Source organism: Python bivittatus, unplaced genomic scaffold (genome assembly GCF_059951505.1).
Source record: "Python bivittatus isolate LINGU-HERP-01145 unplaced genomic scaffold, Pbiv_v1 ctg000580_np1212, whole genome shotgun sequence".
In the NCBI taxonomy this organism is placed as follows: Eukaryota; Metazoa; Chordata; class Lepidosauria; order Squamata; family Pythonidae; genus Python; species Python bivittatus.
In genome coordinates, this window is record NW_028277087.1 from 26978129 (window position 1) to 26990362 (window position 12234).

General features: G+C 36.3%; 1 protein-coding gene across 6 annotated transcripts in view; it reads right to left on the reverse strand.

The window, feature by feature from the left end:
* TECPR2 (tectonin beta-propeller repeat containing 2) overlaps positions 1-12234 on the reverse strand; it is a 67469-nt gene that overhangs the window by 26309 nt on the left and 28926 nt on the right. For all 6 annotated transcript variants that reach the window (XM_088149816.1, XM_088149815.1, XM_088149811.1 and 3 more), the window contains exons 15-17: positions 10888-10977; positions 9549-9782; positions 3049-3197 (exon numbers count right to left, since the gene is read on the reverse strand). In XM_088149816.1, the coding sequence (XP_088005942.1) occupies positions 3049-3197; positions 9549-9782; positions 10888-10977 (473 nt within the window). The remainder of the gene's footprint in view (positions 1-3048; positions 3198-9548; positions 9783-10887; positions 10978-12234) is intronic.

A 12234-nucleotide genomic window follows, 5' to 3' on the forward strand; every position in this document is an offset into this window, starting at 1 on the left:
ATCATTTTCTGATTCAGCCAACACTGAAAGCTTAGATTCTAAGTTAAAATAATCTCTGCATCCCTTGAAAAACCTGCCTGTTCAAGAGAGCTGCCTGATCTCCAGTGCAATATGGCATGTTCTAGATTGCTGAAGGAGGTCAGAAATTATTCAAACTGCTCTTGAATTTTCAGATCAGTTAACTTAAGCTGAGAAAAGAAATGGTTTCCCCAGCAGCTCTATTTCATATAGTACAGGAAGGCCCCTCCAAAGGTCTGGAAAGCTTTGGAGACTGAAGGTATGGGAAGGAAAGGGGAAGGGAAGGATAGTAAACTTTCTTTTGATAAACTTTTAAATTATTTTAGAATGGAAACCTGTATTTATTTAAAAATATGAAGTGTCTATGTATGATTGAAGTGTTTTAGGCACAAGATAAATTGATCAATAATGATTTAACACTTTACAAATGACACTAACTGGATTTAGAACTCTATGGTTCTAAACAGTGTCATATAGTACATGTTAGTAAAATAACATTTCCTCTGCTACTATAGCCATAGAGTACTTGCATTTCTAAAAGGAAAGAAAGAAAAAAAAAACTTAATCTACAAATCCCAAGAACTTCTGTAAAATTACATAATGCTGCATTATATAAATGGTATAGTACTGAATTAACATAGATGATTAGTTCATTTTTGAGATTATTGGAAGCCAGAGCAGAAAATAAAACTTTCACTCAAATATACCAAGGATTTCAAAATGTGCAGTTCTCATAAAATACAAGAAAGTTGGCCAGTTTGCTTGTAACTTTAAGAAATACAGAATGGGCTTAGACTGTCATAAAAAACTGTTCAACATCCTAGTTACTCCCTGTATATCATTTACTGTTCTCAATTCATGAAACAAAAAAAGCAGGGTGGAAAACAGATATATTTGTTTTCACATGAGAGAAAACCAGAGCCATCCCATAACCACCAAAAGAGAAATGAAGGGAATGGATCATATTTCTTAGTAATCTGCCAGTGTTTAATGATAGCAATTATTCCCCAAGCTCAGGCTCACCAGCAGAGGCAAGGCTAAATGACTCTGAGAAGCTTGAGAAAACTTAAGCAAGATGACACTATCTTTAGGTTACAAATTTATGATTCATATCAGTATGGCCAGCAGAACATAACCTCAGAATTTTGAAGTGTTATAATGACTAAGAAAATGTAGCAGCTCCTTGGCAAATGTCATGATTTATAAGTTAGGAAGTATAAGTTAGGAAGTACAGGAAGTATGGAATGGGAAAAATATCTTCAGAGCTTCATACCTTAAGCAAAGAAATCCTAGGCTTTTCCTGCACTTCATCCCCATCACTGTGAATATGATGCAACATAATCTCATCTGTCAAAATAATGGACTTCCAATGTTCCCCAAATGGCTCAGTACAAAGTATTTGCAGGTCAAACAGTAGGTGAAAGCTAGCAAATTTAGGGGGCATTTTTTTATTTATTTATTTGGGCAAGATAACGTTGCATTTTCAAATTTGCATGGAATAACTTTCATATACATTGGACATCAGGAGTTATTACTTAAACAAATAATTAATTGACTCTGGAAGATAAAAAATTGCTTGCTCACAAAGATTTGTTTTATTTGCTTTGCGCTGGTGTTTGGTAAGAAAGCAAAAGCTTATTTATTTACTTATTGGGTTTATATACTATTGAATCAATTCATGGCAGCTGACAAGGTAAAATAAATAAAACCACTATGCAACAAGTGGTGCCTTCAAGTCACAACTTGGTTGCTTTGGTCGCCACTGCCTGCCTCCCTTCTTCACTATGGGGGAGAGCAAGACAGTGATCACTGGAGTCAGATGGAAAGTGACAATTAGCATTCTCTCCCTTCCCTTCTTATTTCTCTCTGCTTACCTCTGCAGTGAATAGCAGCTGCTGGTCCTGACATATGCAGAACATAGTAAATGATGATGTAAGAGAACACATGACTAAAACTGCTTTCAGAGTGTATCTTGATTTGCTCTGAGAAAGCTCTAAGGGGCCCAGAGGCAGGGGAAAGGAAAGAAGAGAGAATCATTATCCCTGCAGCTGGTATGAGGAGCAATGCCAAAGAGAAGCAGCATTACTGGTGATATAGACATTAAGGAAAAACTCAGGCTTCAGGGTACTGGATAATGTTTCAAGTGCTTTAATCAGTGTCAGTTAGGCCTGTTTGGTGTTTTTTTCATGGCTTTTACATTGCCTTGAATGCATTCTGCCTTAGCAATTTTAAACAGAAACTAACTAATGATGGACAGATTCAAGAAATTCAACCTCAGTTGTTATGTCACATAACACATAATCTCTGTTGCATTCCCACCACTAGGCTACTTCAAAAAGAAGTGCAAAGATTCATCAAGTTTTCATATGCAAACCTGAGCTTGCACAAACCACATTTCACATTCTAGAAGGATGGTACCTCATCCTTCAACATAGAAATCATATGTATATGAATATGAATATACTTGGACTTCTTGAAAGCTTATGTGGAAATCAACCAGAATATCACACTGAATGTACCAACCCAAGTTCATTCTGACAGTGCACTATTCAACAGAACGACCAGATCAAGCAACAAAAAAGATGTATTTATGAGCAGAATGTTGAATGGGCAAGTGAAACTAGGAGCCTTGCTCTGTTGGTCAGAAAACATACAAAGGAGTACAGGAAATACGTTTAGCTAGTTTAGCACTTAATAGAAATTTCTCTATTTAAGAAATCTTGGTAACTTTGTTACAGAACTATTTTTTATGGAAAGAGGAGGAGGAGGAGTTAAACAAAACAAAAGGAATAGGACAATACCTAGTGGTACAGATTTTATTAGAGAACAATTTCATCCACTTTACCCCGGAAATCTTTTAGCCACTCCCTTCTCCTATTCAATTTATTCTTTAGAGTTGTAGAAAGCGTGTCAAATATTTCTAAGTCCACAGCTTTAAATCTTTAAATCCATAACTGGAGAAATGCGAGATCCTTTGATGTCAGCAACATATAAATAAGTGACTAGTTGAAAGAAGATTGGTTATTTTACCTGGATGGGTGGCTCAATCATGATCCATGCAGGCAGCATCAAATTTGGATTCAGAGGCTGAGTTCCAACCCGGAAATAAATCCCACCATAGCTGTCACAGGCCCATATGTTCTGATTTCCACATGCTAAACTTGTAAGTTTCACAGCACCTAATTAGAAGTGGGAGACATTCAGTTAGCCTCTTCAACTGTGATTTATGACACCAGTTAGGTTTAACCTACATGGTTACTATTCCCCCCACTCACCCAGAGACTAATAATGGTTTCAGGTGGGTGGGGATTAAATACTCTTCTCCAGTATTCCACAGCCATTTTAATATAAAATGAAAAAAGGGCGATCTAAGCACATACAGTGGTACCTCTAGTTACGAACTTAATCCGTTCCGTGACTCTGGTTGCAACTTGAGTTGGTCTCAAGTCGAGGTAAAGTTTCCCATAAGGTTCAATGTAAATACGGTTAATCCGTTCCGCCCTCAGAATTTGGTCGCACCACGAGGCAAATTTCCCCATAAGGTTCAATGTAAATACGGCTAATCCGCCCTCCAAATCTGGTCGCACCCCAAGGTAAATTTCCCCCATAAGGTTCAATGTAAATACGGCTAAACAGTTCTGAAACATATGCATTTTATTTTTAAACCTCAAAAACCTTCCAAACGCCACAAAAACCTTCCAAACGCCACAAATCACACCACAAGCCTCACCGAACGTCTCCTTGCTACTGCGATCTCGCCCACAGGAAGCCGCGACCGCATGGCAGCAGGGAAAATGGCCGCGAATCCGGTTCGTAAGTAGAGGCGGAGTTTGCATGTCAAGGTAAATTTTTGGGGCCGGAGCTGGTCGTATCTTGAAAAATTCGTAAGGAGGGGGGTTCGTAACTAGAGGTACCACTGTATTTCCTTTCACCAAAAATAATTTGGATTTCAGACTTATTAAACAGATAAGTACCCACCACCAATAACCACCACACCTTTAATGTGTTCTCAAAATACCACATGTGCCTACCAGGCTCAATGTTGGACACTCCTACACTAAATTATCTAGAATGTACCCCTCTGCCCTCTTTAGGCGTTCTTTACTCATACAGATCTGGGGGGGGGGGCTGCTTTACTATTTGCTTCACTGGGGAGGTTTCTATACTTGCAGAGGAATTCATACATGAAATTCTCCCTTCACTGCCAAGAATAGAGAAGCTTATGTTCCTCTACCATGAGGAAGGTTGAGTCTAATTGGAAAGCGACTATGTTCCCTTCAGCCCTCTTGATTGAAGATTTCACACATAAACATGCAATTCTTTACATGCCGAAAATACTACCATTCAGTTTCCTGCCCCGTCTTAGAACAATTATCTGAATTAAATTATACACAACAGAAAATCACATATTCACAGAGTATGCAAGGAACAGTGGGCTATGGATTACATCTATAGCAGAAGGATGATGTTAAAGCCAAAGAAAAGAAAAAAAGTCTTTTTTTCATTTAGCAACTGTTTATTGAAGCATCTTAGGGTAACAAAGCACAATATACTATATATGTACTGTTATTAAAATAATATGTCACTAAATGAAGAATAGGGAAAGAACTCTCCATGCAATGTAATGGAACACAATTTGTTGTATAATTAAGAGATGCAAGTTTTCACATGAACTCAAGTGAACTCTCCCTGGGAGACAGCCAAGCTTACAGACCAAGTCTATAAATACATTTTAATGTTTAACATTCCAAATGTTACTAGCAAATAATGGCTGCTGATGAGGTCTATGGGATAAATATCTCAAGATTAGTTACTTTTTCATTTCCAGCATACAATGCTAATAAGAAGCTCTTATCTTAAAGAGCTGTATGATTCACAAGGCATGTATTTTATTTTCAGTAAAACAGTTCACTGCTTTCTCTAAGATTGAAATAGAAAGTATAAAGGTGTGAAATAACTCTCCCAAGTTGTTTGTCAATCTTCCAACAACAAATTAAATGTTCCTAGAAATTTCAGCTACGTTCTTTGATTTTAGACATTCTTTGATTTTAGAAGAATGCAAGGAAAGAAGGCTAGAGGTATTTAATTGAGATGTGATATTACTGGGTCTAGAATGTGTATATACCATATTAGAAATACAGGAGGAAAAGCACAGCTACAATGGGATATAATGCAAATGTGCAGGAGGGCATAGCAGCATTTTGCAAAATGAAAACAAAAAGAAATATTCACATTTCAAACTGATGAGTAAAATATTCTGAACTGTGATTGGAATATCCCATTATCAGATATAATGATCCAATTAAGAATGGAAACTTTTACAGTAAAATGCTCTAAAAGCCATCACTACTGCAACTGATCATTTTTTTCAGAAACTTAAGCAGTAAATCACATAATCTTTTCCAATATGGCAGAATGCAGGAAATGAAATCCCACATTAAGGGGCTTTCCCCAACTATTGAGTTAAATGCTACCCACTTATGTTTGAGCTGACAGAAATGTGTGGCTACCATAGATGATCCCTAACTTGCCTCTATGTTTATGTCCATCCTGACTCACTGCTGAATGGTGCTGTCTTGCAATGGTAGGCAAAGCCACTAGTTGATTCTTCTAGCTTTCTCATTCTTCATTTTCTGCATATCACCAGCCAGCAAAAAAAACCCCACCTGCCAATCACAGCATTGTTCTGGGTATGTAATGGCCCTTATTGCAGGTTTCTGTCATCCCTAGGCTTCTTCCCAAGTCCGTCCTCTTTTATCCCATTCTGAGCTGAATGAAACTTTGGGGGGGAAAAAACCAGAGTTGCAAAGGAAATTGAGTCACAAGCAGCACTTTTATTTAGGACTTCTCTTCTTTTCTTACAGGCTACAGATGCTAACTTTCAATTACTGCCATGCTTTATTCAGCAGGTAATGAGGGGTGGTTTGATTGCACTGCTCCACTTTTTTCTGTTTCAACCTTGAGCTAAACTAGTAAGGACCATAGAGATAACATTTACAGAACTACAGGGTACGCATTCTAGTGCTATTGTGCAATTCTGATTAGACCATCTAGCAGAGTACACCTCTTTAGGGACGTAAATCCGAATGGGGACAGAGAAAGCTAACCAGGGACCAGACAGGAGAGGGCATGTTCATATCAGCCTAAAATGGCCAATAAGCTGTTTTAATCCATCCATGACCAATAACCTGACATCACCTTCAACTTAATGGATGGCAGGTATTACAGATTTTATATAACTTGTGGCTGTTGCTGGTTGCTGTAAGCTTATGGAATAAAGCACTATTTTAACATTGGCAGAGCAACAGGTGACTTAAGATTGATTCATTCATTGAATGGGAACAAGATGAAGGCAACAGTAAGGGAACAAGACAGAGGAAAAATATTGCCAGAATAGATTAGGTACAAATGGGGAAGCATTCTTGTAAGCAAGAGTGATAAAACCATGAAAAGTTGTTTTCCTTTGCCAATAAGGATCAATGAAATGCTTTTTGCTACAGAATACTCTGAGTGGAATCCAAAGGATGCAAAGACATGTTTTATAATAACTCTGTCTCCTTATTTTCAATGCCCTGGCCTATATTCACCCTCAGATAAACTTTTGAATATCTCCACTTAGTTATAGTAACACTTATTATTTCTTATGGAAAATCTGCAGGGTGACATAGGTTTGGCACAAGATGCCTTCTCATATTGGCATCCAGACCTTTATACTGTATTTTATCAGCCAAAAAAGAAGATCAGTGACCACATGGTAAATAAGAAAAAAAGTATTTATTGTCTAGTGCCCACTGAGCAACCCCTCAATGTCTAAATCTGAGTGTATTGAAAGGGCTATCCAAAAGACCATCTTGAAAGATTTTTTTAAAAAGTGCTGTCAAATGTTGCCTTATGTCTGATTGTGTGTTTTATGTATTATGTGAAAAACAGTATCAAGTTGCAAGAGTAGACAAATTTCTGAGTGGAAATTTTGAAGATGTTCAGTTCCTTACAAAAGAAACCTATCAACTATGAAACTAAACAAGCTCTACTAAAAACAAATGGCAAGAATTGCTCTAGGTGAATATGAACAGAAGAGACCACAAAACCTTCAATATATAAACAGACAATCTACCATTTCCATCTATCAATGAGCTTGTAAAAAACAACCAAAATTATCTGATTTGGCAACATGAGCAAAGCTACACCATTTGCAGGTTCCTTGCTGTATAATTTCCCAAAGTTCTTTTATACATCTTAAGGGTAGGTGCCAAATGGCTGTTCACTTCAGCATTTTGAGATTGTGGCACAAAACCTGCCCTTGTTTCTGAGACAAAAGGTCTTGAGATCACTGGAAGAGGCAAGATTTCCCTGTACCATGAGGGACATTCTAGAGAGATCGTGAAACATACCATGATGTGGGAACAAGATTCCTGAAATTTTCTTCCAAAGGAATACAAAGAATGAGGCAGATGTTACCTAAAATGCTTTTCACAGATGATGAACAAGAATCATCATTACCTATCCTGCTACAGATCTGAATATACTCATTTCCTTTAGTACATGTAATTCCTGCTGAAAATTAACAAAGTATCTTCCATCTTACAGACCATAAAATTTGGACGGAAAAATAACACCACTGTTTTCTATTACAATCATAGCACTTTTTAAATGGAAGATACTGTGTTGTACTTAAATAGACCAAAAAAAAAAAGGTATACAACTATATATATAAATGAAAGAAAACCTCTGAAAGAGAAAGAAAAGAGGTCACCCACGCTGGGAAGAAAGACTCAAAACAGACTAATCATGAAGAAAAACTTGTGAATAAATTGCCTATTCTTGTGGTATGTATGTATGTATGTGTATATATGTGTATATAAAATATATATAATAGACCAAGCAAAGAAGAATACCACATCAAACAACTAAGTAGAAGAATGAAATATTTTAACTACGTGGCTAAAGAGAAAGTCTTAAAATGAATTCATCAAAACTGGATTAAAATCAAAGGACATAGAAGTATTGATCTTCGCTTACTCCTTTATAATCTCTTGAATTCTGCCTTTATTTCAATATTGTTATACAACATCTAACCAGTCAAAAACAGTTTGAAGAGAAGAAAACATTAGGATCATTCTTCTATTGATTTAACTTTCAGTAGAGCTATTAAAAATCATCCTCATAGCATAAAACTTTTTGATCACATTGACTCCAGTGCTTGATGGCTCAGCTGTTGGGTTTGATTTAAATAAGCACCAGGATCTTTGGAACAAGGAGTCACATATCATCTGCTCTGCATTGTTGGACATTTATTTACATGCGCACCACAATCTGATGTCCAAATATATACTTATTGCATAGTATTTTCAGCTTCTATTCTCAACTCCAATTCTGGGTGTTCCTTTTACCAAAACTGATGTGAATTGTTCACCCAGATAATCATAGATTTCTGTTAGTTAGCACACTGCCAAAATCCATTTGACTTTATTATAGAAATTCTGAATATAACAGAGCAAGCCTAATTAAGTCGCATGCTATGATGACTATTCAAGTACACGAAGAACTACTGAGCAGAATTGAAATTTCAAAATCCATTGGTGCATTATGCTAATTCTCCAATGCTTAATGGGATTTAATCAGAAATGACATTCTTGATTTTAAACTAGAAACCTTTTTCAGGAAAAAAGATAAATGTTCATCTTTTATATAAAATGATAGGTAACCAGAGAGACAATGCTGGGCAGTAAATATTAAAAGTAATTGTGTTGCTTGATCTTCCCACTTAAATCAGGGATAATGATTAAACACTCTGCTGTGTTAGAGGGTGGAGTCCCAGGGAAATGACTGATATCCAGCACCTTTATTTCCCTTGACAGTGTTATTTCCTGCATTATCTCCCTAGTCCTCCAGGTCTCAGGGAATAGGGGGATCTCTACATTTCAGGGCTTCTCCTCTGGCTCATGACTTCCACTCCAGTTTGCAACTGGGATTTTAAACATCTGTAGTGGCACCAACGCGTGTTTTTAAACAGCCTAATGGCTACTAGCAGCAGGAAAACAGAGCGAGACAAGGAGAAGAGTCAGCTAGCATGAAAAAAGGTACAAAAATTAAAACTATGTATGCATATGCTAGCAACAGAGTTCTCCACACACACACACCCCAGCCCCTGGAATTGACATCCAATGCCTAGATAATCAGATTTCAACTGCATTTTTTAGGCAGCAAAAAGCTTTCTGAACATAATGTAGAATACCCATACTCAAAACAGCACATCATAACTTGCTGCCTTGACATCATTATCCCTCTTCCTGAAAATACTGAACATTCTCTTCTATAAACACAACTGATTGTCTCTTTGTCATATCCTTTCTCTGTAGCCAATATGGCATGAGTTTCAAAAACTTATGATAATTTGTCCATATTTAATTATCATTACATTTCAAATCTCAGAACAATTCTGTGTAAACACTTAACAGTTATACAGAAGATACCATTCGATTATTTGCATTTCAGCTAAGAATTTTCTAAAAATACACAATTAGATTTACCTAACTGAGTAAGGTCCAATTTGGTCCAATGCATCCCAGTTGGGCAATTTGGTGAAAGTGTCCTTATGAAGACCTGTCCCAGGCTATTCAAGCTCCATATCGCATCCCGGCAGGCTGAATAATATACCATTTCACTATCAGGAGGTAGCTGAACAGTTGAAGGATGGAACTGAGTATTCTGATCACTAACACAAAACAGGTCCTTGCTACTTTGGGATAACCACAAGAAACTTCCTGAAGGAAGGACAAAGTTTTCACTGTAAACTCTGTTCTTTCTAGAAACCTTCAACATTATAAAAATAATTCAGTACCTGTACATAAAGCAAATTCTGTATTCTAAGATAATATTAATATAACTAGTATTAGTATTTTCATAATGCAGTCAGTATACTTCACAGGCATAATCTTTGGAAACCTTAAAACACCCTATAAGATTTTTCAAAGTTATTCCTATTTTATTTTTATATTTTATTTATATTTCAAATTTGTCACCACCCATCTCACTACAGAGCGACTCTGGGCAGTTTACAGTAAAAAAAAACCTGAGGCTAAGAAACAGTTCTTTAAGAATTGTAAAAGAATCCTATTCTTTCAAATCAGTGGCTGCTTTGCCCCAGCATCCCGTTTCCCACAATAACTAGATGTTTCTGGGAAACCAACAAGCAGAGCATGAGTCAATACAGACTGCTGATTTTGTTCACATAAGGGAGGATTAATTTTAAGTTAATAAAAATATATAAAAGTTTTATCCCATAGTTTATGTTTATATAAAAGCATTTATTTTATTTCTAATACTCAGGAAATAAACATAAAATTAGTTAATTACCATAATATGTTGGCACTGTTCTAAAACAAAACTGTTAACAGAAGAATCTTAGGCTGTACAGCACTGAGAAAAATATAGTAATATGAAAACTTAGTATATCTTTAAAACTTTAGACTGAAGATGATGCAGTTAAAATGTGGAGGGATTGAGACATATAAAAATAAATGACAAATTTTAAAGCTATAGTTTTACTTAATCATTTATAAAATGTAATATATGAATTCTGAGTGAATCAATGGTTTAAAGGGACTGGCAAGAATGACCTTTATAAGTTCTTAAATCATAGTGCAAATTAAAGGTTTATAGTAAGAGCAGGAATTTCCAATTTTGCATTCCCTTTCTTTTTGCTATGTATTAATGATATTAACTTAGAATTAAACATTTTCTTAAATTATTCAATTCCAATACTATTTTATGGATAAACAAAATGGTGGCAAAGGTCAGTTTACATGTTTCTTTAACCTAGCAGAAACATATGCATACATTACACACACAGAGACACTTATTTTTAACCTTCTTTTGCTGGAGCTGCAGAAGCCAACACGAAAGCCCATTTTGTAGCTGAAGCAGTGCCACGAGGCACAACATTATTCCAATATGTACCTGCAAAAGAAAACAGCAAGACCATCAATATAAAAACACACCCCTGCCCCATGTGCAGTGAGTAATGGTTAAATTCCATTTTTGTTCTTTAGGTTTTCATTTTAAAGCACATATTCTGGATTTCAATTTTCATTTTGACCAAATAATGAAAATTGTTATGAATTCAGAAAGAAGATTCCGTTCAATGTGTAATAACCCTATGTCAATCCAACAAGGTAACCACACGAAGAAACCAATGCTATGTAAATCAGGATTACTTTTATTCTAACAGCTATAGTAACAGAATCTCACAAGTCTGAATGTGCTTCCCCCTCCCTCACCTTATCTTCATGTGAACTAAGGAGGGGTTTGTCTGAGACATTTTTTCATGTTATTTTATTGGCCCAGGGTCAAGTCCTTATTATCTGACCATTGCCTTGGTAGCAGCTCTTCCTCCTGTCCTTCAAGGCCATTCCCTCTGTCCTCTACACCCTAACAAGATATTCTTTACAATCCAGTTTGACCTATTACTTTCTTGTATAAAATGAGCTATGTAATCGTTCCTTCCCTAATGTTTCCTATCCCAATCTAGCCGATTTAAGATCTGTTTAGATAATCTAAAGCAGGAGTAGACTACCTTCTCTCCCAAAAGTTTGGATTGTAATACACTTCTGTTTGATTGGCAACTGGGTTGTCATGGAGGAGGGCCAAAAAGGAAGGGGAGGAAGAAGCACAGGTGGTTTTAATCTGCTCAGGCAGTCTGTCCTTCTACACACCCCAACTTCTTGTTGTTGGCCATACTGGCCAAAACATATGGAGGAAATGAGGTTGCCTACTCTGGTGTGGGAATTTTGAGTAAATTAATTCATTCTCTAATAACGCACCTATGGATCTTGAATCCTGATATCTAACACCCAGTCCTACTGATGTATCTGAAATACATTTTGAAACTTCAAGCATTTTAGTTTCTTTTGCTGTTATCAGTACCAAACCAATGTAGAATATTAGAATGTCATTATACATAACTTGGATTTTGCTTGATATATAAACCACTTCACAATATTCTAGTTCAGTTTTAAGCTACTATAAGCAAGGCAGATTTCTTTCTTTTTTTCATTTTTACATACAGTACAAAGAGTTTCTGAAGATTAACTGAACTACACATAATTGAAATGTAAATACAGAACAGGTCTCAGGTGAACTGAAAATATCCTAGATAGGACTCATACCTCCACCACAAGCATCCTTTACGTATTTTTTTTATTTAAAATCTGGCAG